This window comes from Puntigrus tetrazona, unplaced genomic scaffold (assembly GCF_018831695.1).
Source record: "Puntigrus tetrazona isolate hp1 unplaced genomic scaffold, ASM1883169v1 S000000716, whole genome shotgun sequence".
NCBI classification, from domain to species: Eukaryota; Metazoa; Chordata; class Actinopteri; order Cypriniformes; family Cyprinidae; genus Puntigrus; species Puntigrus tetrazona.
Genome location: NW_025048328.1, coordinates 363,590 through 387,856, shown reverse-complemented (window position 1 = coordinate 387,856; position 24,267 = coordinate 363,590). Strand labels below are relative to the sequence as shown.

The 24,267-nt window shown below is 46.2% G+C and overlaps 1 protein-coding gene across 7 annotated transcripts in view; it reads left to right on the top strand.

Annotated features, from left to right (window-relative positions):
• Nucleotides 1-24,267, top strand: part of LOC122335100 (galaxin-like) — a 42,387-nt gene that overhangs the window by 5,190 nt on the left and 12,930 nt on the right. The window contains exons 1-10 of one of the 7 annotated variants that reach the window (XM_043232866.1): nt 4,735-5,169; nt 5,296-5,340; nt 7,160-7,187; nt 7,323-7,414; nt 7,534-7,668; nt 7,763-7,936; nt 8,057-8,156; nt 10,550-10,560; nt 10,745-10,812; nt 12,121-12,342. In XM_043232866.1, coding sequence (XP_043088801.1) covers nt 5,145-5,169; nt 5,296-5,340; nt 7,160-7,187; nt 7,323-7,414; nt 7,534-7,668; nt 7,763-7,936; nt 8,057-8,156; nt 10,550-10,560; nt 10,745-10,812; nt 12,121-12,282 — 840 coding nt within the window. In that variant the 5' untranslated portion in view covers nt 4,735-5,144 and the 3' untranslated portion in view covers nt 12,283-12,342. Of the gene's footprint in view, nt 1-4,734; nt 5,191-5,295; nt 5,341-5,742; nt 5,791-7,159; nt 7,188-7,322; nt 7,415-7,533; nt 7,669-7,762; nt 7,937-8,056; nt 8,157-10,549; nt 10,561-10,744; nt 10,813-12,120; nt 12,343-24,267 lie in introns of those variants that run through there. The other 6 variants (XM_043232868.1, XM_043232867.1, XM_043232865.1 and 3 more) reach the window with 6 other exon arrangements.

Sequence of the window (24,267 nt, the reverse complement as noted above, 5' to 3'; positions counted from 1 at the left end):
ACAGCAATCTCCGCCCACAAGACAGGGGCACGCGCATTGTTCACTGACGTATAGCGGATCCCACTGAACTTGGGGGGACGCCGGATGAACTGAATCATATAGCCGAAGTCGAAGGGTTCGCAGGAGCCACCGGGATAGCCTGGGAAGATTCAACCAGGCATCCAGAGACCGAACTAGCGGCTCGAGCGGAACCACCGACGCAGGCGATGGGGCAGCGAGGGGAGTGCAGGGACCGGCTCGGGCGCCTCGTGGCCGGTCCGAGCGGGTCTGAGGTGTGCAACTCTTACCTGCATCCCTGCAGAAGTGAGGCGGGTAGGCCGTTGGTTCGTCCTCCCAGTCTTCCCACTGCTGCATATTAGCCCAAGGAGAGTGCGAGTGGCGCGGAACTGGCCCGCTCAACTCCTCACTCTCCCTGGGGACCCAGAGACAGAGGAAACCGCCCTTGTCAAGGTTTTAGGTAGCGGCAACATTCTCTGCCCGGCAGAGCAGCTCCCTCCATCCCCGGATCTGAGGGCCTCTTGCACCTGCGCTTTCCTCCAGGTTTGGCAGGAGCCTGGACAGGCTGGGTGGCTGCCCTGCTGCCAGCTCCATGGTGCTGCCTAGATGGGGGCTGCTGCGTTGGCTGCACGGGAGCGGTGGCAGCAGCAGGGGGCACCCTTGGCGACGAGCTGGCTGAGATGGGCCGTCGGCGGCTGGGTGAAGGCAGCAGCTGCACGCTGAGGCAGGATGTTTCTTACCTCAGTCTGCTTCTGGGCAGCGGAGAACTGCTGGGCAAAGTTCTCCACTGCGTCGCCGAAGTGGCCGGTCTGGGACATGGGGGCATCAAGGAACGTGGTCTTGTCTACCTCGCGCATGTCGCACTCAGACACAGCCACAGATGGCGTTTCTGACCACCGTAGTGGCCATCGTGACAACCCAGAGACCGCTGCAGACTTCTCGCCGCCGTGGCGCGAGGTCCATCACGATACAGAGTTCTTTCAGAACTTCCGGTCATGACCACCCCTGTGCAGATCCTTCAGTGCCTTGGCCTGATGAACCTGCAACAACGCCAAAGCGTGTACTGCAGACGCAGCTTGTCCACAGGCCGCACAAGGCACTGCCGTTCAGAGCCGACAAGTACCTGCAGGCCCGGGAGGGGAGCACAGGATCACCGCACTAAAGCGGAAACGGCATTGGGACACAGCTGCATCCCAACTGACCGCTCCACTGGGGGGGCGATCACCGTAACTCCCTGGCTGTGCCGCTGTCAAGGGTGGTGAAGGAGGAGGAGCCACTGGGGCAGTTTCTGGCAGTGAAAGGTGCTTTCCACATCCCAGTCCTCATGCACTTCCGGGAAGAAAGGTACCAGGGTGGGGCCCTGAGAACCAGCGCGAGCCACCCTTAAATACCAATCGTCCAGCCTCGAGGGCCCGGGAAGCAGTGGAGGTTTCCACTTGATCCCGATCACCTCGGCAGCCTGGGCAAGCATAGCCACCATTTCTAGATCTGTATCCAGTACATTCAACGCCTGGTAGATGCAGAGCAACCGGATCTTCACTTCCAGAAATGTCTGGCTCACCTTCCGATGCAGCGATTGACTTCTGATCATCAGGGGGAGCCCAAGAGGGTACAGCTGATACCCCACGTGAGGGTCCAGACTGCCCCTTTTGCAGCTCCACTGGTTGCAGAGTTTAAGCTTTGTGTCACAACGAAATGGAGCCCACCTGTCTGCAGCCAGAATGAAAACCAAGTCGAGCAAACACAAGCTCCGCCTCCTTTTTTCAAGGCGACAGAGCCCGCCCATCACTCCGAGATGACCATCTCCCCGCGAGGAAGTGATTCATCCACAACCGCCACCTCAGCGTGCTAAGCCCAGGCAGACGAGGCAACGATTGTGACCATCACCTAACACCAGGTAACAACCGCATCCAGAAACACACGGGTGTACGTCGTCTGAAGCAAGACCCACGCTATCTTCCAAGACGCGTCGAGTTTGCCAGACGTAACGTCGTCTTTAAAAAGACGCACCCGCGAATGCTCTTTAGTGCTGAGGCAACAGGGGATAGCCGCTTTGGCGCACAAACAGGGGGTAGTGCAGCCTGATTGTGGCAATCCACTCGACGCAGGAAAACGACCTCCGCTGAAACGCCGTACTCCAACACTCGTAGATCGTCTTTGAAGCAGAACAGTCACGCTCGGCTCTGAAGCGAAAAGCTGAATGTGCGCTGCACCCGCCTCTTATTTATACACGCGCTGTGATCAGCGGCAGCTGGATGCGATTAGCGCATGCCAATCTTCAATTGGCTTGTTTAGATACACTCGAAGTAGATTGGTCTCTCGAAGCGAGATCCCAATTCGTCGGTCATCCGACGTGACTCGGAGTGACCGACTGAAAGGGAACTATACATAAAATGTTACTCCTAGTCATGCAGTGTGAAAACAATATTAAAAGGGTCTTTTTTTCTCTTCTTACACAACACTCAAAATTATGCTTAGTTCATAATAGCTGATCTCACAGGAAATAGTGTATTGCATGTACTGTAAGCAATCCATTTCCAGCATGAGGTCATGCACAGTGTTTAATATAATTGCGGGGGATTCCCACACTTTTTACAACAGAAGAACATATTGTATTTTATGGAAAAATGCTAACATTTGATCACATAAGTAAATACACCATGAAATCACTAGCTTAAAGATAAAATCAGTTATCAGATCAGATTTCTTTCTGTCTTGTAAAACTTTGACATATGGGACAATCTGCTCAGGAGTGAGATTGAAATGATAACTCGCCCCAAAAATGATAATATGCTGTTCATTTACTATCCTCAGGTCATCTAAGATGTAGATAAAAATAAATAAAACTAAACCTTTTCTTCAGCAGAACAGTAAAGAAGATTTAGCTCAAACCATGGTCCTTGGTTATCCATAAAATGTAAATCTACGGCTACAATCACTTTAAGATTCAAAAATAGCATATACAGGCAGCACTTCTGCATTCTCACAATACAGGTCTGTGCGAGAAACTCTAAATTTTCTGTATTCCATAGCCTCGAGCAAAAGATCTGAGTTCAAGAGAATACTGTAGTATTAAAAAAGTGAATTTGATTTTTGACAGCATACTAAATTTGTAGGAAGGTATCCATACTGGTGCAGGGTCAGACCCTCTTCTTAAAGGGACACCTATATACAGAACATATACCCATAAAAGGTGGTTATTAGTGCATATATATATCTAATGCTTTAAAGGAAAGGAAAGGAACGTAAACCCTCTAGTGGGCATAAAAATAAATACAACTTTGTGTAGTGTCTGTGTAACTGTTATTACCAATCAAAATGCGTGTTTGTTTGCAAGCAATGCGAATATGAATGACCGCATCCACTCCTAAACCTACCCCTTACAGAAAATGTGCTCTACCGACTGCCCGAAACACAAATTCTGATGTGGATAGAAGAGTACAAAAACGAATATGTTGCTGACAGAGGCGTAATTGTAGTATACTCCAGAGCCACCGAGAGTGGTCCGAGGTCGGTGTACAGCCAAGTGCATTCACAGTAAAAACAATAAATTGATACGCGTGACAGGGCCTTTAAAAGAACAAGATTATAGCTGGGGTTTTTATGATAGTGCAGATGGAAAAAAAAAAAAAATTGACTAATGGAGAGCCAAGCGCAAAAATGGAGAGCCAAGAGATGAAGCAACAAGAGGTAATAACAAACCATAAATTAAGTAATGGATCTCTTTAAGCAAAGTAGGCATGAGTAGGCATCCATCACTTGGCGCATCCAGCGTAGATAGACCAGACAGCTGCCGTTGCACAATTGGCACGTCTGGTGTAGACATGTGCAGGTAAAGAGAGATTTTTATTTTTTTTTTGCTTTCTCTTTAATAATAGTCACAGAGGCAGCTGATGCAAGACTCTGCAATCAGTTTGACGTCAAAAGTTTGACAACCACTTGTGACTCACAGGGTCTAAACCAAAGCAACGACAATAGACTGAAGTGCCAATCAAACCCCTCACAGACAGGCTCTGGGTTAAATCACTCTCAGTCAGCCGGCCAAGTTACCACCCTCAGGCCTCGTACAAACCACGTGGAACATAAAAACTAGGGCTCAGCATAAACCGGTGGCTTTAACCGATGTCTAAATGATGACTTGGTATATATATTACATATTCTGATTATCATATCATCTAATTTACATTATCTAATGCGGGTCACGATGGTCTGTATAATATAATGCATGACTGCATAGACAGATTTCCTTCGGTAAAAGCACAAAGTCCTTTATCGCATCTGTCCTTTTCCTGTGATGAGATCTGGAAACTGTTTACTTCTGCTGAGATCAATTTCAGTGCTTCTTAAGTGAAAAACGATCTCAGGGGACAGGAACGGGGCTTAGGGCAGATGTTGCATAAGCAAACCTGAGGGCCACATGATCAGGAGTCATGAACTGCTTGTTCTTGCCTGTAAAGTTGGTAATGCCTTTAGTTGAAGTTGATACCTTGTTCATACAGCAACTTAAACTTCTTCATTTTGAGATTTTGGGATTTTTTTTAAAAAAGGAGGAGAGACCACAGACCAGAGCGCTGTTCATGGGATGCAAACAGTCAGTGTTATTACCAATCAAAATGATTGAATATTGAAATATCAATATTCAAATGATTTTATTTTTTTTTTAATCTAGCTATAGCTAACAAAATGGTTTGCCTGTGTCCAGATTTGACTGTAATAATGTATATAAAGTAATAATGTAAAACTGAAATGAACTTAAACGTTTAAAAAATAATTCTGAAAGAAAACAATCATTTAGAAAATCTCAAGTGACGAAGGAATGCTTAACCATGGATGCATGCCAGTAAACAAGGTACAGTATAACATTAAACAAGCATTCCAGAGAGCATTACGAAGTGTGATAACATGGATCTCAGTTCACTAACCAGCCTCACATGCAATGATGCTGATATAGCAAAACAGTCAAAGAAAAATGTGAATTCTGATGTCATGCCCATACTTGTTACTTCCTTCATGTTCTTTTGGCCATCACAGTCCGTGGTCTTTCCGTAGTTGCAGTCTGTGGGGGTGGAGCAAATGTTTTATTTTGAAGTGCATAAATTCTCATCCTTGGGATATTCAATCTGTAGCTTACCGAACAAGGATACACAATGGAGATCCACACGTCCACTGCATGTATGACAGCACATTTGAAAAGTTCCGGGTTACCTCTATTGCAGAATTATGTATTTATTTTGTCAAGTGACATTTTAGAATTTATATTTTTATTTATATATTATTTTTTTATTATTATTATTGCAGGTGTAGTAACAATCTTGTGCATTTTTGCCGCGTCCTCTGCAAATGGTAAGGAAAATTTTACTTTTATTATACGTGCATTCTGGATATTTGGTGTCAGCTAATGTTATCATTTAAAAGAGTGGCCATTGAAACAAGAAACTGAATGATAAATATATAAACGATATATAAATATCGGTGCTATTCAAATTTTCTTAATATAAAAAAACACAATCGTTATTAATTAATTAATGTGTAGGTACAAGTGAGTAGACATACAAACTCCGTGTTTGTGTGAGCTCTTTTTTTTTTTTTTTTTTTTTTGGAGGCGGAGACCGAACTCCTCGTGAGCCGCGCGCAGCAGCCTATGTTTCAGTTAGTGAGAGCGAAGAAGTATCCCAGGTGGTTAAAAAGGATTGCGTCATCTGAAACCGTAACAATTTCATAAAGCCACTGAACAAGGACCTAGACTGACACCGCTTTGACCGGGCGCCGAGGGACCGTGTTTTGATGACCGTGGTAGTGTAGCGATTGATTCATTCTTTTTTAGACAGCTGCTGCGCATTAAAACTATTACGCATCGGTATTTCGCGGGCTGAGGGAAGCGTTGTACTGTATCGTGTGTTACATTGTGTCTACCGCTCGTGAGCAAAGCGACAATAAATTATCGATAAAGTGCCTCGTTTTTCCTCGTCTGCTCCGGAGCCGCTGCGCCACTTCTGACAAGAGCAACATTTGTAATGGTGAATCAAGACAGTGGTAGTTTACGGACTTTTTGTTAAGAAATTCCGTCGATAAACCTGAGTGGAAAATTGTATGCATAACGGCGGAGAGGTCTGTTTCGTGCTTTGGCAATAGCGGCCGAGGTTGGTGGTAGGCGTACGCTTAGCAACGTTTTAGTAGATTTCAGATCTTTTCGGAAACTTAAGTAGTGTAACTGCGTCAGTGCCCTCCGATTGCATTACATTCTTGTATCAACCGCCACAAAAGAGTATAAATCGGGTTCTCGACCCTTGTCCTGGAGGACCGCTGTCCTGTTTTGCTCCAACTCTGATCAACCGCTGCCTGTAGCTTACTAGTAACTTCTTAATTAGCTTCTTCGTGTGTGTTTGTTTGGGGTTGGAGCTAAATTTGCAGGACAGTGACCCTGAAGAACCATGGTTGAAAAAAATAACTTTTACCATGGTTTATCCTTTTAACATTTACTCGCCATCAAATCGTTTTACTGCTTGATCTGCTTCTGTGGAAAACAAAGCAAGATAACTTGAAGACCTGTTCAAACTGTTTATGCGTTATATAAAACTTATTTACCGCGTTTTATTTTGGTCCTCGGTGACTTTTTGTATGGATGGATAACAAAACACTTTTTTCAAAATATTCACACAGAAAACAAAAAGTCATGCATGTGTTGAACAGCATGAGGGTTATTGAATTATTATCACCCTTAAAATGTATTTAACCACCCCCTTTTTAACCAACCCTTTTTTAAGGGAGGTTCTTTTGTGTCAGAAATGATGAAAATGGGTGTTGCATACTGGAATGGAACCATAAGGGAAGGGTTTAAAACTATAAATCATCTACCCTTTCCCTTTCTTCCAAGCCATTATAAGGATGTGGGCAAAAAGATAGCAATTTTATCAAATCGAGGGCATTTAAATAGTTAATTTTGTTTCAAGATTACAAAAGTTTACCCCAATTAACCATTCACAATAAGACAAGGGCTTCTTTTATGTCAGCATCATATTCATTTTGACTTTAATCTTTTTAGCACTAGAGTTATATACTAGATACTAGAGTTTATACTAGAGTTGTACCCACAGGAGACTATAGCTGTAGACTTCTAGAACCACTAGTCACCACTAATTTCTTCATAATCTTTGTTTCTCAGGAGTTTGCAACCATGACAGAGGGAGCCAGTGAGTGACCTTACACAGAGCCTTAACTCTGAGCTGCTAAACACAGCTGCATAATAGATTTTTAATTATTACACATTTATCATGGATCACTTCAATGTAATGAGTAAAATAAGAGTGACCCGTTTTGTTTGTCAGCTGCAACGCAGGTTTCAGTGGACAGATGGAAGGCAGCCATCATCTGTGTGGGAATGTGTTTTACAAGATCTCAGAAAGTTCCTGCTGTAATGGTAAAAGAGATTTCCGGCAGCTCTGTTTTTGTCATTGAGTAGAGGATGTGATTCACAATAGGTTTCAGACATAAACATAGAATGAACAGTGTTTTAGATTGTATTTTTGTGTGTTGCAGATAATATCACTCTGGGATTAAGCCAGCTGGTGGCTGACTGCTGTGGTTCTGTAGCTTACAATCCCCTTAATGAGATTTGCTGTAATGGCAGAATTCTGACTCGAAGCAGCACACACCAGAAATGCTGTGGCGAAAGTAGACTCCACTTTATACACATTTTCATAGATTTTTGCAGTTTTCCTGAGATCGGTTGATCTTTTATACAGTTTTCTCTTACACTCATTTACAGACATGTACGTGACAACGACTCATGTTTGTTGTGGTGGCAACAATATATTACAACGGAAGGAAAATCATGCTTGTTGTGGCAAGGAAACGTTTGATGTGACAACCCACTGCTGCTGTGCTAACCCTGAACTAGAAGTAAAGCCTAAAAATGAAGCTTGCTGTCCAAAAGCAACAGGTCAGTGTAAACAGATCTTATAGTGATTATTAGATAAATAAAGAAATGTGGTGCAAGTGTTTAAAAAGTGGAACAAAGACATAATGTACTGTAATTGTTTTATGTGATGTGTTTTCAAAGTAATAGATGCACCATTTGTATTAGTAGATCATAATCTGAATCTGATTCTCACAAATTCCTATCAAAAAACTGAACACCAGCAAGACTGTCCTTCTGCCTGGTGAGTCACACAGAAAGACAAAAATACTCTGTGAGTGCGTGTGTGTACACAGGTGCATCTAAAAAAAAGAGGTATTTTTTTGTTAACCTTTCATATATATTAGATTCATTACATGTAAAGTTTTGTTTGTTTTAATTACAGCTCATTAAAAAACAAAATCCAGTATCTCAAAATATTGAATATTTGAATATTACAGTATATCTCTTGTTCTTTGAAAGCAAAATAATGGGTGAGATTGACTATTTGGGAATGGTCCAGAAGATAATCATTGACACCCTCCAGAGGGTAAGTCACAGATGGTCATTACTGAAAGGGGTCGGTGTTCACAGAGTGCTGTATTTGCTTTATTAAGGCATATTAAATGCAAAGCTGACTGAAAGAAAGAAATTAAATAGGAAAAAGTACACAAGCAACAGGATATTGTCAAGGAAATCCAATTCAAACACTTGGGAGAGATTCACAAGGAGTAGACTGAAGCTGGAGTCACCACGCTCGGACTTTTTTAGGAAGGGTTACCAAACCACTTCTGAAACAAAGTTTGAAGCAGCTTACCTTGGCTAAGGAGAAAAAGAAGTGGACTGCTGCTCAGTGCTCCAAAGTCCTCTTATAACAGTAAATGTCATTTGGAATTCAAGGTCTGGAGCCTGGAGGAAGACTGGAGAAGCACAGAAGCTGCTTGAAATCCAGTATGAAGTTTCTAGTCTGTGATGAATTGAGGAGTCGTAATGTCTGCTGGTGTTGGTCCATTGTCTTTTATCAAGTACAAAATCTATGCAGCCATCTACCAGGAGGTTTTGGAGCACTTTATGCTTCCATCTGCTGACAAGCTTTATAGATATGCTGATTTGATGCTTTATAGTGGTTTGCTGACCATGAAATCACTGTGCTTGACTGGCTAGCAAACATGCCTGACCTGTACCCCCTATAAAATCCATAGGATATTTTTAAGCTTAAAGCTGAGAAACCGACTAGATCCAACAATCCAGACATATAGAGCCTCAGAAGCGTCACAGGCTCAGGGCTTTCAAAATTTTCAAATTCTTGGTAGCCCTTTTTCAGATTTTTTTTAAAGTAGCCCAAATAAAAAAGAGATTAGTTTTAATGTCTAATATTCTAAAGGAAACAAAACATCAATCAAAAAAATGTTAAAACACAAATTACAACAAATGTCAAATTATAGTCAACTCAAATATTTGGTTTTAACCGAACTGATTCTGAATCTAAGGCAGGGCAAAAACACTCAACCGATTTCCAATTAATGGAGAGCTGCATGCAGTTATTCAGTGTTTCAGGCTGTAGAGAGGTACAATGTGTTGTATTGAATCGGATCATGTAAAAACAAAATCCTCTTTCACAAACGACTGTCGATGACACTTAGTCCAGCATTAATTTCATCAGAAACAAGATATGTGAGAGGTGTTCTGAATTCTTAGAGAGGTGATCTCTGTATAAGCAATATACTTAGCTATCCCGGCTACAAGCCATGTTTTGAGATCCATCCATTCTTGTGGAATTTTCTCTTCCTCATCTAGCAAACTGGCAAAATGTGTGACGAGATAATCCACCTCTTCATCCCCATGATTTGTCAGCTTTTCTCTGGGGCAGGGAAGAGTGGAAAGGCTTTTCAAAACGATTTTTAAGTCTTTGTCTGTGCCCTCACCTCTTCTAGCAGGTCCCTGACTTTTTGTGAGCTTAGTTCCATAGTAGCGAATGCCGTCAGACAGAGTAAGCGTGATGTGGTGATCATGCCACTCCTCCAGATGCTGGCGTTTGTGCTGAAGTATTGAGTGCATACTTTAGAGGAGCACTCAACTTTTAGCATAGCTTAGCATAGATCATAGAATCCAATTAGACCAGTAGCATTGTATTCCAAAATGACCAAATAGTTTTGATTATATATATTTTTTCTATTTAAATCTTGACTCCTCTGTATTTATATCTTGTACTAAGACCAGGGAAAATTTAAAAGTTCTGAATTTGTAGGCCGATATGATTAGGAACTAATTCAGTCTGATTGAAGAATAGATTTCAAAACTGGAAAACATCTGTGAAGTTTTCTGTGATCTTTATTTTGATTGATCTTAGCAAATATTTTAATATTTTGAAATGCTAGATTTTTGACTTTCATGAGCTGTAAGTTCTAATCATCAATTGTTATATGTAATGTATATAGAACATATGAAAATTTTACTTAAGTTTAATAATAATTTAAAATACAATTTTTCACAATATAATTTTTTTTAAAGATGCACATATGTGTGGGTGGATGTATGTATGTATGTATATATGTATGTGTGTGTTTACAATTATAGTCTACAACTAAATGAAAAATGTATACAAATATAATTGTTTTTTTTATTTGTTTCTTTTTATGGGTGACTGGAAATCTCAAGCACATTATCAGGTAAAGCACATTCAATACTAAAATTTGTACTATTGAACTATTTTCTATTGATCTATTTCTTTGTCTCATTAGTTCATGCCTATCCTAACATTTTTCAGGTTAAAAATGTATTTCTTCTTGGAAATTATGGTCATTGTACGATTATTGTAGTACAAATTTCACACGTTTTTTCATTCTGCTCTAGAAACCTACAATCCCCATGAAATTTGTTGCTCAGGGAAACTGCATAAGAAGGCATCAGCACTTACTAAGGTATTGATTTTTGACATGAAGCTTAGTTTAGCAGAATTTAAATGTATATTTAAAGTCTAGATTTCTTTTATTTTTAGTAATATGTGCTTATTATTTTTTAACTTTTAGATAGTGTGTAATGTTGCTGTTTGAGCATAAGCAATATCTGCAAAGTTACAAAGCTGAAAGTTTAATACAAATGGGAAGTTTTGTCTTTTAAATGCCTACAATAGACTCATGGAGACTACAACAACCTGCTTAAACTAAAAAAAACAGTTCTGATATGTATCGCGATAACTATATATGTAATTCTTTTAACTATTAAAATGGATTCACAGGTGTCAAAATCAATGTTCTAAAGCATTGGTTCTTAATCCTCTTCTTCATGCCAATATGTTGTTTTTAAAATATTACTTTATTTGTTTCATGGATGGCTTGTATATAGAGGCCAGTTAAGAAACCATTAAATACTTCACATCCTTTGAATTACACAGTTGACACATTTTAAAAATATTTGAATTAATGAAACTGATCCAAGACAAAGACCACAGAAATAGACTGTTGACTCCTACACTTATGAATGGCAGAAACTGCAATGCGCAATATGTTGGGATAATTCCACCTTTTAAATAAAAGTTGGTTAAAGTATTGTCACTGCAGTGGTGGTTAGAGGGTCCGGTTCCCATAGAAACCTGGGGTATTAAAAAAAGTTTCTTATCTTATGAAATTATATCCTATCTCTAGTTAGGAAATCTTAAATTGAACCATCAAGTTCTACAGTCAAGTCTCAGTCAACACTGCACTGCTGATGAGATAAATAAAATAAGAGAGGATACTTAACTTAGCATTAAGGCCCATTCACTCCAGCAGACTAAACACAGGTGAGCCTGCGTTAATGTGTATTGTCATCAAAATGTAACATCTTCAGGGTCCTCCAAGAGTCTTCCTACCATTAAACATCCTCATTCTTCATTTTTTTAATGAATAATAAATGTAATACCATTGTTGGGCAGTACAATGGTGTTTTGTCCGTGGGATTTTGAAGTTAGGAGGGGTTTTTTGTCAAGTTAGGAGGTTTCTGTAAAACACCTTTCCTATCTGTATCTGTCATATCGTTTTCCTAAATGTGGTCCTAACTAAAATGACCATGGTCACCCAGCAGACAAGATTATAGAATTAGGATGTTTCTGTAATACGCCCCCTGAGGCTGGAGCAACCGATACACATTCTTAAATACGTTTTTAAACTCTCTAATTGAGCATAAGGAACTACTCTTATGGGTCTGTTTGTTTATGAATGTGTACATTATTGTATATCTGTGTTTTTCAGTGCTGTGGCGTAGATGCTTACACTCTGTCAGATGACAATGTGCTGTGCTGTAATGGAATCCTTCATATCAATGTTCCTGAGCACTCAGAGTGTGTTGGAGGTGTTATATATTCTCCAGAAAACACTACTTGCCAAATGTCGACACCGTCCTCGTCTTGGTGAACACTGCTGTGGAGGACAAACTTTCAATCCTCACACACATATTTGCTGTAATGGACACAGGTATGCCCACAAAGTACAAAGATTTGATTTAAAAGTGCATTTAGTACTTTTTCCTCATGTTTTAAATTATTTTCTTGATCTTAACAAAACAGGTGATAATTTTTTGTGGCAATAACTTTTATAGTAACTTTCTCTGCACACTTCTACTCAAACAGATCTCAGGTCAGAAAACAAACATCAGTGTGAATCTTTAATAGCTTTAGGTAAAAGATAATTGCAGGTAGTTATTGTTTGGCCTGAAGCCTGATTTGATTTGATTCTACCCACACAGTCTTAAGTCTTCACAAACGAGGCTTTGTCTGTTACTGGAAGTTCAAGTCTAACTGATACATGCAGAAACATCATAAGAATATGCTTACTGGCAATACAAAGACATATTCATATAGCATAGCTCTAGAACAGTCCGTCAGTCATCAGAGTCACCCAATAAACTCTCAATCATTTCAAAACAATGAATGGATTTTATTTCAAATTATGTTGTTTTGATCTGCTTAGCCACAACAAGAAGGATGGCAATTTCTGTTGTGGTTCAGAAGTCTATGATCACCGCAAGAAGTTCTTGAGATGCTGCTCAGGTCATCTCTACAACCTAACCCATTTACATGAAAAAGCAGAGTGCTGTGGAAACCTATTGCTGCAATATAACAACAATCAGACTTGCTGTTCTTCCGCAACCAATTCCATCATTTATGAAACCAAACCAAACCACCGTTGTTGTGGGCATTACTACTACAACACTTCCCTGTGGAGCTGCTGTGCTGAACATCTCAAACCAACACCAAAACCTAACAGCTCTCCTGCAGAATACAGACTTAAACCACTAATGGACCTGATCCTGAAATGTGCAAAGAAACAGGTGATGTTCTTGAACATTTGGTTTTTTCAACCTAAAATACAAAATATTTTTGGGAAGCAGACTAAAATGATCTCTTTTGATGTGTGTGTTTCTAGTGTTCTTTGGCAAAGTGGAAAGTGTGGCACTTAAAAACGATCAGCGTCATGTTGTGTTGAAAGTTGTTGGGCAGGTCGATGTAAAATCAGAAAAGGTCATCAAAGACCCTTGGCTTCATGTGTCCCTGGATCACTGCAGCTCTCCTGCTACAGAAAACAACATGACCTACCTTTGGGAAAACCGCAATGGGACACACAAGCTTTCTCTCTCACCCTGTTGACCTAACCTCTGACATTCACATGTTGTATTCTGTGTGTTACCAAAAAAAGGGATAGAAACATGGATTTTGGGATATTTCCCATTGTTTAGCATGCAGATTATCATGATTTTTGGTCTGTATAAGCATATCATTACCACAACACATTTTTACTTCATTGAATATTTCTCTTTAATCTCAGTAATGGATTGATCCTGTCTATACTGATGCATTACTCTATTTATTCAGGTCATTTTAAGCTTTGTTAATGTAAAAAAAAAGAAGTAGAATCAAACAAAGAAAACCTTTTTATATGTAGTTGCTGGGCAGTGTTAATTTGATATTTTAAGTTGCACTGCCTAAGGAAGCATTTTTTGTTAAACTGTGTTTTACTAATCTCAGGTCAATTGCAATTCTGTTTAACGATTTGAGAGGTTCAGGGGTCTTCAAGTGTTAAGCTCAAAGGTGCAATTAATGGCTTTTATACTACTACATTAGAAGACAGATTATTTGGTGTGTGTGTGTGTGTGTGTGTATATATATATATATATCTCACAAAGCTATTTAGCATCTATTCACAATTAGATCTGGCTATCTAATACTGACATGTAGTTGTAAACTTCTCCAGACTATATACTGTTCAATTTCTATGTCTCAGCTATGTACAACTGTGAACACACCTTTCACATTAAATGTTGTTTAAAGAAACTGTTCTTGTTTAAGCTGTACTGTGGAATTGAAGATATGGAATTTGAAATGTTTATCATATTTTTTTAAATAAAAATGTTAAGAAGCACACGGCTACAGTATGCATATTTTTGCACAGAAATGGGTGTAAGAATATTTTAATATCATTTCCAGTGTTTTATGAATGAAAAGCAGTTAAATGCAAGGAGCATTATGGAGTAAAGGTAGTAAATGTACCTAGATGTTGTTCAGTTGCAGATTTTTTTAAAAAGATGTCTTCAAAATATTATTTTGTAGTCCTAGGGTTACAGACCCTAAATACAAACCTGATGAACTTGTCTGTTCTTAGCTGGTTTATAAAATATGTACTAAAATCAAATTCAAATTTTATTTGTCACATACACATACATACATGGTAACGACATGCAGTGAAATGTTCTTTACAACCGCCCAGCATCAAAATAGAAACAAAATTTAAATGTATATATAAATATAAAATATAAAAAATATGTATAAAAAGAAGTGTGCAAAGTAGAATATAAAAAATAAAATAGAATATAAATATAAAGTATAAGATAAAAAGTGTAAGTGTAAAGTGGCTGTGCAATGTCCAGTGCAAAGTGGCTAGTGCAATTGTCCAATTGTAAGTGGCGAGTATCTGGGAAAGAGGGGGTGAACATGGGAATTCGGTATTTAGGTGCTGGGTGTTCTCTGGTTCAGACTCCGAATGGCCTGCAGGAAGAAGCTCCTCCTCATTCTCTCTGTGTTTGCCTTCAGGGAACGCAAAGCGCTTTCCTGAACGCAGCAGCAGAAAAGAGTCCATTGTTAGGATGGCTGAGGTCTTCCACGATCTTCCTGGCCCTGGTACAGCACCGCAGCACCGCTTGTTGTAGATGTGCTGCAGTACAGGGAGCTCAGTGCGGATGGTGCACTCAGCTGACCGCACCACCTTCTGAAGAGCTCGCCTGTCCTGCATGGTGCTGTTCCCGAACCAGGAGGTGATGTTTCCCGTCAGGACACTCTTGATGGTGCAGGTGTAAAAGTTCCTGAGCACCTGAGATGGGAGTCTGAAGTCCCTTAAGCGCCTCAGATGGTATAGACGCTGCCGGGCCTTCTTCACCAGGGTGTTGATGTGACAGGACCAAGACAGGTCCTGCGTGATGTGAACACCCAGGTACCGGAAACTGTCCACTCTCTCCACTGGGGTCCCGTCGATCATGATGGGATGGTAAGAGCGCACCTGCTTCGTGCTGAAGTCCACTATTAACTCCTTTGTTTTGCTGACGTTCAGGAGAAGATTGTTCTCCTGACACCATCTCTCCAGGTTGTTGATCTCCTGAAGGTAGGCCATCTCATCGTTGTTGGAGATCAGGCCCACCACGACAGTGTCGTCAGCAAATTTAATGATGGTGGTGGAGTTTGTAGTGGCCACACAGTCATGTGTGTACAGCGAGTACAGCAGGGGCTCAGAACACAACCCTGAGGGGCTCCAGTGCTGAGAGTGAGGGAGGATGAGGTTTGTTTTCCCATCCGTACAGCTTGTGGTCTGTCGGTCAGGAGTTAGTGATCCAGTGACGCGGGGATGGGCTGAGTCCCAGGACCTCCAACCGAGGTGAGCGTGGAGGAACTATGGTGTTGAATGCTGAACTATAGTCCACGAACAGCATTTTCACATAGTTCCTTTCCTAAAATCCAGGTGGCTTGTGGTTGTGTGGAGGAGGGTGTGTGATGGCATCCTCCGGAGACCGGTTTTGGCGGTAAGCAAACTGTAGTGGGTCGAGTGTGTCCGGTAGTGATGCGGTGATGAAGTCTCTGACGAGTCTCTCGAAGCATCACTACAGACGTCAGAGCTACAGGGCAGTAATCATTAAGGCAAGATGGTTTAGGTTTCTTCGGCACAGGAACAATGATGGACTCTTTGAAACACGAGGACTACAGACTGTTTCAGGAGAGATTAAATATCTCAGTGAACACCGGTGCTAGCTGGTCAGCACAGGCTCTCAGAACCCGACTTGTGATGCCGTCAGGTCCTGCTGCCTTCCTGGTGTTCACTCTCCTGAATGCCCTCCTTACGTCGTGCTCCGAAATGGTGAACACGATTTCCTCTCCAGCTCTCTCGGCGTGCGTGCTGTTCATCATGCGCCAGCGGCGCTAAGCGTGATTAGCGTGATTAGCTGCAGCCTCGAAAACGAGCATAAAAGGTGTTTAGCTCGTCTGCCAGAGAAGCATCCGCGCTCTCCACTCTGGAGGTTGGCGTTTTATAGTCCGTGATGTTTCTCAGTCCCTGCCAAAGGCTCCTAGAGTCACTGTGTTGAAACTGTGACTCTAGTTTCCTCCCCGTAGCGCCTCTTTGCCTCCTTTACCGCTCTGCGCAAGACGCTGTACGACGCAGCCTTGTATTCAGACATATCCCCGGTGACAATCCCCACGTTATAGGCTACGGAGCGGGATCTCAGAGAGTCGCGGATAGTTTTGTCTACCCATGGCTTCTGGTTGGGAAACGTCCTGATGACGGTTTTCTCTACCGTGTCATCCGCTAGTTTTTCGATGAATCCCACCACCGCTTCCGCGGAACACGTTGACGTCCTCGGAGCTACACCTGCACATGGCCCAGTCTGGCGTCATCCAAAGCGCCCTGCAGAGCGGCCACCGAATGGTCAGTCCAGCGTGACACCTCCCTCTGTACCGGGGCTTCCTGTTTCAGCCTCTGTTTGTAAACAGGTACGAGGAAAATGGCGGCATGGTCCGATTTACCAAACGGTGGGCATGATTTTGCCTTGTAGCTCTCTCTGAAGGGTGTGTAACAGTGATCCAGTGTCCTTTCGCCCCTGGTGGGGCAGGTGATGTGCTGGTGAAAGTTCGCAGTGCGCCCCGGTGCTGTGTCTGGTGTGTTGTGAGGTGGTCGTGTAAATCCCATATTGCAGCCGTCCGTGTTCTGCTTGAGGTGGAATATAAACGGCGCTGACTATGACCGAGCTGAATTCCCGTGGAAGGTAGAAAGGGCGACATTTGATGGTCAGAAGTTCCAGGTTTGGTGTGCAGGAGCGTGAGAGAAGAACAACGCCGAGCTGTCGCGCACCAGCGGTTGTTCACCATCAGACACACTCCACCTCCCGTGTCTTCCCCGACTCCATTGTTCTGTCCATGCGGTAAACAGAGAAAAACTCGGCGGTTGTATGGCGTGGTCCAGTACCGCTGGGTTCAGCCATGTCTCGGTGAAGCAGAGGAGGTTGCAGTCCCGAATGTCTCTCTGGAACTTGATCCTTGCCCTGAGGTCATCGAGCTTGTTTTCCAGAGACTGGACGTTGGCTAACAGGACACTAGGTAGGGGCGCAGTGTGAGCGTGCCCTCAACCTGTTCCTGACGCCGGCTCGTTTCCTCGTGGACGCCGCCGTGCGGGTCGCGTCCTTTTGTCTTCGTCAGGATCTCGCGCCGCCAACATGGGTCCGGGTTTAAAAGCGCGAAGTTGGGTGCATTGTACACCAATAGATATAAGAGTGGCTCGGTCGTATGTAGTGTGACAGGCGTCCCGAGCTACCATCAGCGTTGCCCTGGGAATAAACCACCATCACCTGGGAAAGCCACTAATCACCGGACTACGCCGCACCTGGAGCTCGCTTTGCCGGTGGCCAGATAAGCCACGTCAGGCTGCGCACTCCAGTGAGCTACGACACTCCTACATGCTGTCTCTGACTGTTATCTCTCTTTGTATCTTCTAGAAGCCAGTCCTTGAACCGCGACACGGAGCTAATTCCCCAAGAATCACCGTTGCCGTACTCACCGACTGCACCCAGAGCACCGAGCACCCAGGAAGATAACGCCACTGACAGCGGTTGTGCAATCGCTCACCATTCACCTATCACCTATATATTGTTAATAAACGCGCGCTCCGGGGTCTCAAACGCCTCTGTTTGTGCTGTGCTTCATCCGCCCGTGACAAGTGGTGGAGAATGCGGCCATGTTGAAGCACTCACAAACACGCGAAACAAAGAGAAGAAAGCGAAACATTGCGCCGCATGGACGCCATTTTGTTTAAAGGGCACCTACCCCGACTCATCTTTTTCTTCTTCTTTGTCCCCTCCAGCTAAAGCGCTCGCGACCCGGCCAGGAGATGGAGGAGCTGCTACAGCAACTCACAGAGGTGTCCAGCTACGACAGCAGCAGATCAGTAGAACACCTGGCGAACCGACAGGGGCAGCTCGAGCAGGAGCTCGCTGCCCAGGGTGCGCCGCTTCACCGCGCCCGCCGTGCCCGATCCCCGCATTCAAGCAGCGCAACTCCTTCCAAAAATGACCAGCTATGGCGACCCAGAGATTTTTTACAGATGTTAAAGGAGGAGAATGCCGCCGTCCGTCGGAAGGATGGGATCGCCAAGAGTGGGCACGCAGCGCTGGCCCCGCTGCTAACTGAGAAGCGCAGCGCAGCTTCTATACCATGCCGGCTGACCTGGCTGCCAACTATGACGACCTGAAACGGAGATCCTCGGAAGGGTCGGTCTATCTCCGTCTCGCAGCCCAGGGAGTTCTTTGACTGGGCGTTCCAACCACGCCGACCGCCCGGGCTCAAGTCGCCGAGCTCACCCGTCTCAGCCCAACATTGGCTACTGGATCAGGACCCGACCCGGCCAGATCGCGAGAGGGTGGTCATCGACCGGCTCTTGCGGGCTCTTCTCGATCCTACACGCCCAGGCGTCGGCATGCGCAATCCCCGGACGTCCTCGGGTTAGTGGAAGCGGTCGAGCTGGCTGAAGCGGCACTCAAGAGGGAAGCCGGGAGCGAAAGCGCCACCTTTTCCCCGGAGGCACCCAGGAGCAGCGCGCGGCGGAGGGCACCTGGCGGCCCAGTAGAGCGGGCGGCGGGCCCTGCAGTAAAGGACGAACCCATGCCCACGAAGCTTCTACCACCCCAGCTCGGGGGAACCCAGGCCTGGCTAGCGGGCTGTGGGTTGCACCAGGAGGTGCCCCACGGCGCCGGCCGTCCCCCATCGCCTAAGCGGGCGCAAGTTAAACGCCCGTCCTGGACTCTGGCAGCGTTGTCAGCCTGGTCAGTCCCGCCTGCTACCTCCCGTTCCACGCCCGAAAACGCCTGCCGATAACCTGTGTCCATGGGGACACCAAGAAATCTCGACCCGCTGGGTCAAAATAACCACAGCAGGTGGAAGCTGGAACCTGGAGGTAGGCCTCGTCCAAGACCTACCGGTGCCGGTGATCCTCAGGCCGGGACTGGCCGGGCTTCCCGGAGGCTCTCAGAAACGCTGCCGGGCCGACAGCCCCACCAAAGCCGCCGGGAAGAAGAGAGGGCCCGCCGCCAGACTGCACTCATGACCTCCCGACAGCGGGAGAGATGGTGAGCCCTCCTAACTGCCTAACGTATTCTTTGATGTGTTTCAGCAGGTTACTGGAGGGGGCTCATTCGGTCGGGCTCAGCGGGACGATGATAGGCTAAAACACTGCTGGGATCAAGTGCGCTTCCTCGAGGAGAGGAAGTCCGGCCCAGCCCCATCCTCTCCCCGCACATCATCGTGGAGAACGGTTTGCTCTACTGTGTTGCCCAGCGAAGAGGGGAGAAAAGCGTCTGTTGGTGGTCCCAAAGTCAAAGGTGGACACAATATTGGAACTGGCCCACGCCCATCCATTGGCGGGACACTTAGGGTCGCCAACACCACCTAAAGGATCCGGGACCCGCTTCCACTGGCGGGGCTGATGGAGGCGTCTGAAACTTTTGCCAGGCTTGCCCTGAATGCCAGCGTCGTCGCCCGGCCTCCTCCCCAGTCCGCCTACCACGCCCTATCGACCAGGTGCCCTTCGAGCGCATCGGGATGGATCTGGTAGCCGCTGCCAAAAGTCTGCCCGGGCCCGAACATATTCTGGTGATTGTCGATTCGCCACCCGGTATCCAGAAGCTATCCCTCTCCGAAGGGCTACCGCCAAGGCCATCGCCTAAGAACTCTTCCTCCTCTCTCCACCCGTGTCCGGCATCCCCAGCGAGATTCTGACCGACCAAGGCACCCCGTTCATGTCCCGTGTGATGGCCGACCTCTGCCGGCTGCTGAAGATTCATCAGCTGCGCACCTCTGTCTACCATCCCCAGACCGGCGGCCTGGTCCGAAAGATTCAATCAGACCCTCAAGCGGATGCTTCGGCGGGTGACGGCCGAGGATCGCAGAGACTGGGACTTACTTCTCCCCACGTCCTCTTCGGGATTCGAGAGGTGCCCCAGGCCTCCACTGGAGTTCACACCATTTGAACTGCTGTTTGGCCGTCAGCCCGAGGCCTGCTGGATGTCGCCAGGGGAGGCCTGGGAACAGCAGCAGCAGCCGGCGACCCAGAGGTCGTGCCGTCGAACTGCGTCCAGGCCATGCGGGACCGGATCGAACGGGCGGTGATGCCCTGGTGCGGGAGCACATGACGGAGGCCCAGAGGCTCAGCAACGCCACTCGACAACCGCCCCGCCCAGCCGCGAGAATTCCAAGTCGGCGACGGGTCATGGTTCTGGTCCCCACCCAGGCCTGCAAGTTTCTGGCCACGTGGCAGGGGACCGTACACCGCACTGGAAGCGGCTGGGCCCAGTAAACTATAAAGTCAGGCAACCCGGACCGGCGCCGACCTGGAGCAGATCTACCATGTCAATTTGCTGAAGAAATGGGTGGGGACCAGGAGAACCCACGCGACCCTCACCACCCAGGAAGCTCCCGATCGTCGACATGGGCGTCATGCTGTCTCCGCCCAGAAGTCAGACATCAAACATCTGGTCGGTCAGTTCTCGGATGTGTTCTCGCCATCGCCGGGCAGACCCACATCCTACAGCACGACATCAAAACTCCTCCCGGCATCATAGTAAAACAGCGCCCTACCGTATCCCTGAGGCTCGTCGGCGGGCTAGCTGAGGAGGGAAATCCAACAAATGCTACAAGTTGGGGTGGTGGGCCATCTACCAGCCATGTGGTCCAGCCCGATCGTCCTGGTCCCCAAGCCTGGCGAGCTCGCTCCGCTTCTGCAACGACTTCGGTGGCTCAAATCCAGGTCTCTGAGTTCGATGGCTACCCGATGTCCCGTGTGGGCGAACTGCTAGATCGCCTGGGGAGGCCAGTACATCTCAACACTGGACCTCACCAAAAGGCTATTGGCAAGTCCCCCTAACCGACCAAGCAAAGCCCAAAACGGCCTTCTCAACCCCGGTGGCTGGCACGTCAGTACGGACCCTCCCCTTCCCGGGCTACACGGGGCACCCGCCACGCCCAACAGCTCATGGACATTCTACTCCGGCCTCACCAGCACTATGCCGCGCCTATCTGGATGATGTGGTGGTTCACTCTGAGACCTGGGAAGAACACCTAGGAGCGCCTCGGAGGCGGTGCTGCGGGATCTCCAGCGGGCGGACTCACGCCAACCCCAGGAAATGTCACCTGGCGCTCTCACGAGGCCAAGTACCTGGGATACCGCGTTGGCGGGGCCTAATCCAACCCCAAGAACAGAAGGTCACGGCCGTCTGGGGCTGGCTCGTCCAAGCCCACGAAGTCCCAGGTCTGCGCCTTTCTGGGGTTGGCGGATACTACCGATGTTTATCATCCCAACTTCTCCTCTATAGCGCCCCTCTGACAGACCTGACCAGGAAGGGGCAGCCCGAGAGGATACCCTGGAGCCCGCTAGCGGAGGAGGCCTTCACCCGGATCAAGGAAGTCCTGACTTCAAGCCCGGTTCCACGAGCCCGGACTCCGGTTGCCCCTTCCTCCTGCAAGCGGATGCTTCGGCGTGGGTCTGGGAGCTGTCCTGTCCCAGGTCCAGGCAGGTGAGGAGCATCCGTACTCTTCATCAGCAGGAAGCTGAACCCAGCCGAGAGGAACTACGCAGCGGTGGAGAAGGAGGCCCTGGCCATCAGGTGGGCAGTCCTGGAGCTGCGTTACTACCTTCTGGGCGGCGGTTCACCCTGCTGACCGACCATGCACCCCTTCAATGGATGTCCCGGGCCAAGGACACCATGCCAGGGTGACCGCTGGTTCCTCGCGCTCCAGGACTTCCCACTTTGATGTGAAACACTGCAGCGCTGGAACGCTGCCAGAGGCGCCGACGACTCTCCCGGCTGTGGTCAGCTTTGCAGGTCTGTCAGAAGTCCTCCCGCCCACCCCCAGTATCCCCCTTGATCTCATCTTTTTTCTCCGCCAGGACCAGGACAGCGCTTGGGGAAGTGTGAACAGTGAGGCGTCGAGCTACCATCAAGCGTGCCCCTGGGAATAAACCACCATCACCTGGAAGCCACTAATCACCCGGACTACGCCGCACCTGGAGCTTTCGTTTGCGGTGGCCAGATGGGCTCACGTCAGGCTCGCACTCCAGTGAGCTCACGACACTCCTACATGCTGTCTCTGACTGTTATCTCTTTGTATCTTCTAGAACTGCCAGTCCTTGAACGCGACACGGAGCTAATTCCCCAAGAATCACACGTTGCCGTACTCACCGGCTGCACCCAGAGCACCGAGCACCCAGAAGATAACGCCACTGGCAGCGGTTGTGCACGGCTCACCATTCACCTATCACCTATATATTATTAAATAAGCGCCTCCCAAGGTTCAAACGCCTCTGTTTGTGCTGTATGCTTCATCCGCCCGTGACAGTAGTAATAGCCATCTTATATAAAGAAAACCGCGCCAGACTGTCCAAAATACTAGCAATTAAGAGAAAAACAAAAGATTTTGCAGGAGCGGTCGTGTGGCAGCGAACTCAAACAGCGCCATCTTGCACCATCTATTATCACCTATTATCTATTATCACCATCTTATACCATACTATTAAGCTTAGAATGGTCATGAATAACATTTACAGTTGATTGAAAACATATACATTTAACATCCAGTTAATATTGTGTGAAGAAACACAGCACAGGAGAGCTCAAATAAATACCCCAGAGAGTGGGTTTATTTATGTACAGAAAATAATATGAATGCTGGTCCGTGTCCAAAGAAGTGATGAGTGCTGCAGTGCTCTCCGTGCCTTCCCCTCATCTTTGTGGTGCAGTGAGTCCGTGCCGTGGGGTGGTGGCTGATCGGTCCACTGCGCTGCTGTCTAAAAGACAAGAAGGGATGTTACTGCTATTTTGTATGGGTTCATACGCACCCCTCTGGCATGCTTCGTGGCCTTTTGAAGCCACAGGAAATGATGAGCAGCTGCGACCGATCAGCCAGTGATTGGTGTGTCCATGTGCTCCTAGACGTCTGTTTCCAGGGCGCCGATGGTTGTTCGGGGCCTTTCGTCACAATATATGTTCTAGTGGTATGCTGTTGGAATAATGTGACATTTTCTTATATATTTGAAGACAGAAAATATTTAAATAATGTGATAGTCTCAAAACAAAATCCAGTGCTAGTCAAGACTACCTAATCTGAGACTAAGAGAGGGTCAGACCAAGTCCAGACTAGCATCTGTTCACATTTACTGCCTGGTAAAAAAAAAAAAAAAAAATGAATAATAAGACACTACAGTGCTGTTATCAATCAAATTAAATTGCTTGAAATTGCAGACTTCATTTTGGCACTGGCACAAACGTGAATTAATGAAACTAATTCAAGAAAAGACCACAGAAATACAAAGACTCGTTGACTCTACACTTATGAATGGGAGAAACTTCTTCTTCTTCTTCTTTTTTCTTCCGCTTATCCGGGCCGGGTGGGGGCAACAGTCAAGCAGGGGACCCAGACTTCCCTCTCCCCAGACACTTCCTCCAGCTCTTCCGGGGGGACACCGAGGCGCTCCCAGGCCAGCTGAGAGACATAGTCCTCCAGCGTGTCCTAGGTCTTCCCAGGGCCTCTTCCCGGTGGGACATGCCCGGAACACCTCCCCTTGGGAGGCGTCCCGGGAGGCATCCGAACAGATGCCCGAGCCACCTCAGCTGGCCTCTCTCGATGTGGAGGAGCAGCGGGTCTACTCCGGAGCTCCTCCCGAGTGACTGAACTCCTCACCCTATCTCTGAAAGGGCGCCCAGCCACCCCCACGAAGGAAACTCATTTCGACCGCTTGTATCCGGGATCTCATTCTTTCGGTCATGACCCAAAGCTCATGACCATAGGTGGAGAGTAGGAACGAAAGATCGACCGTAAA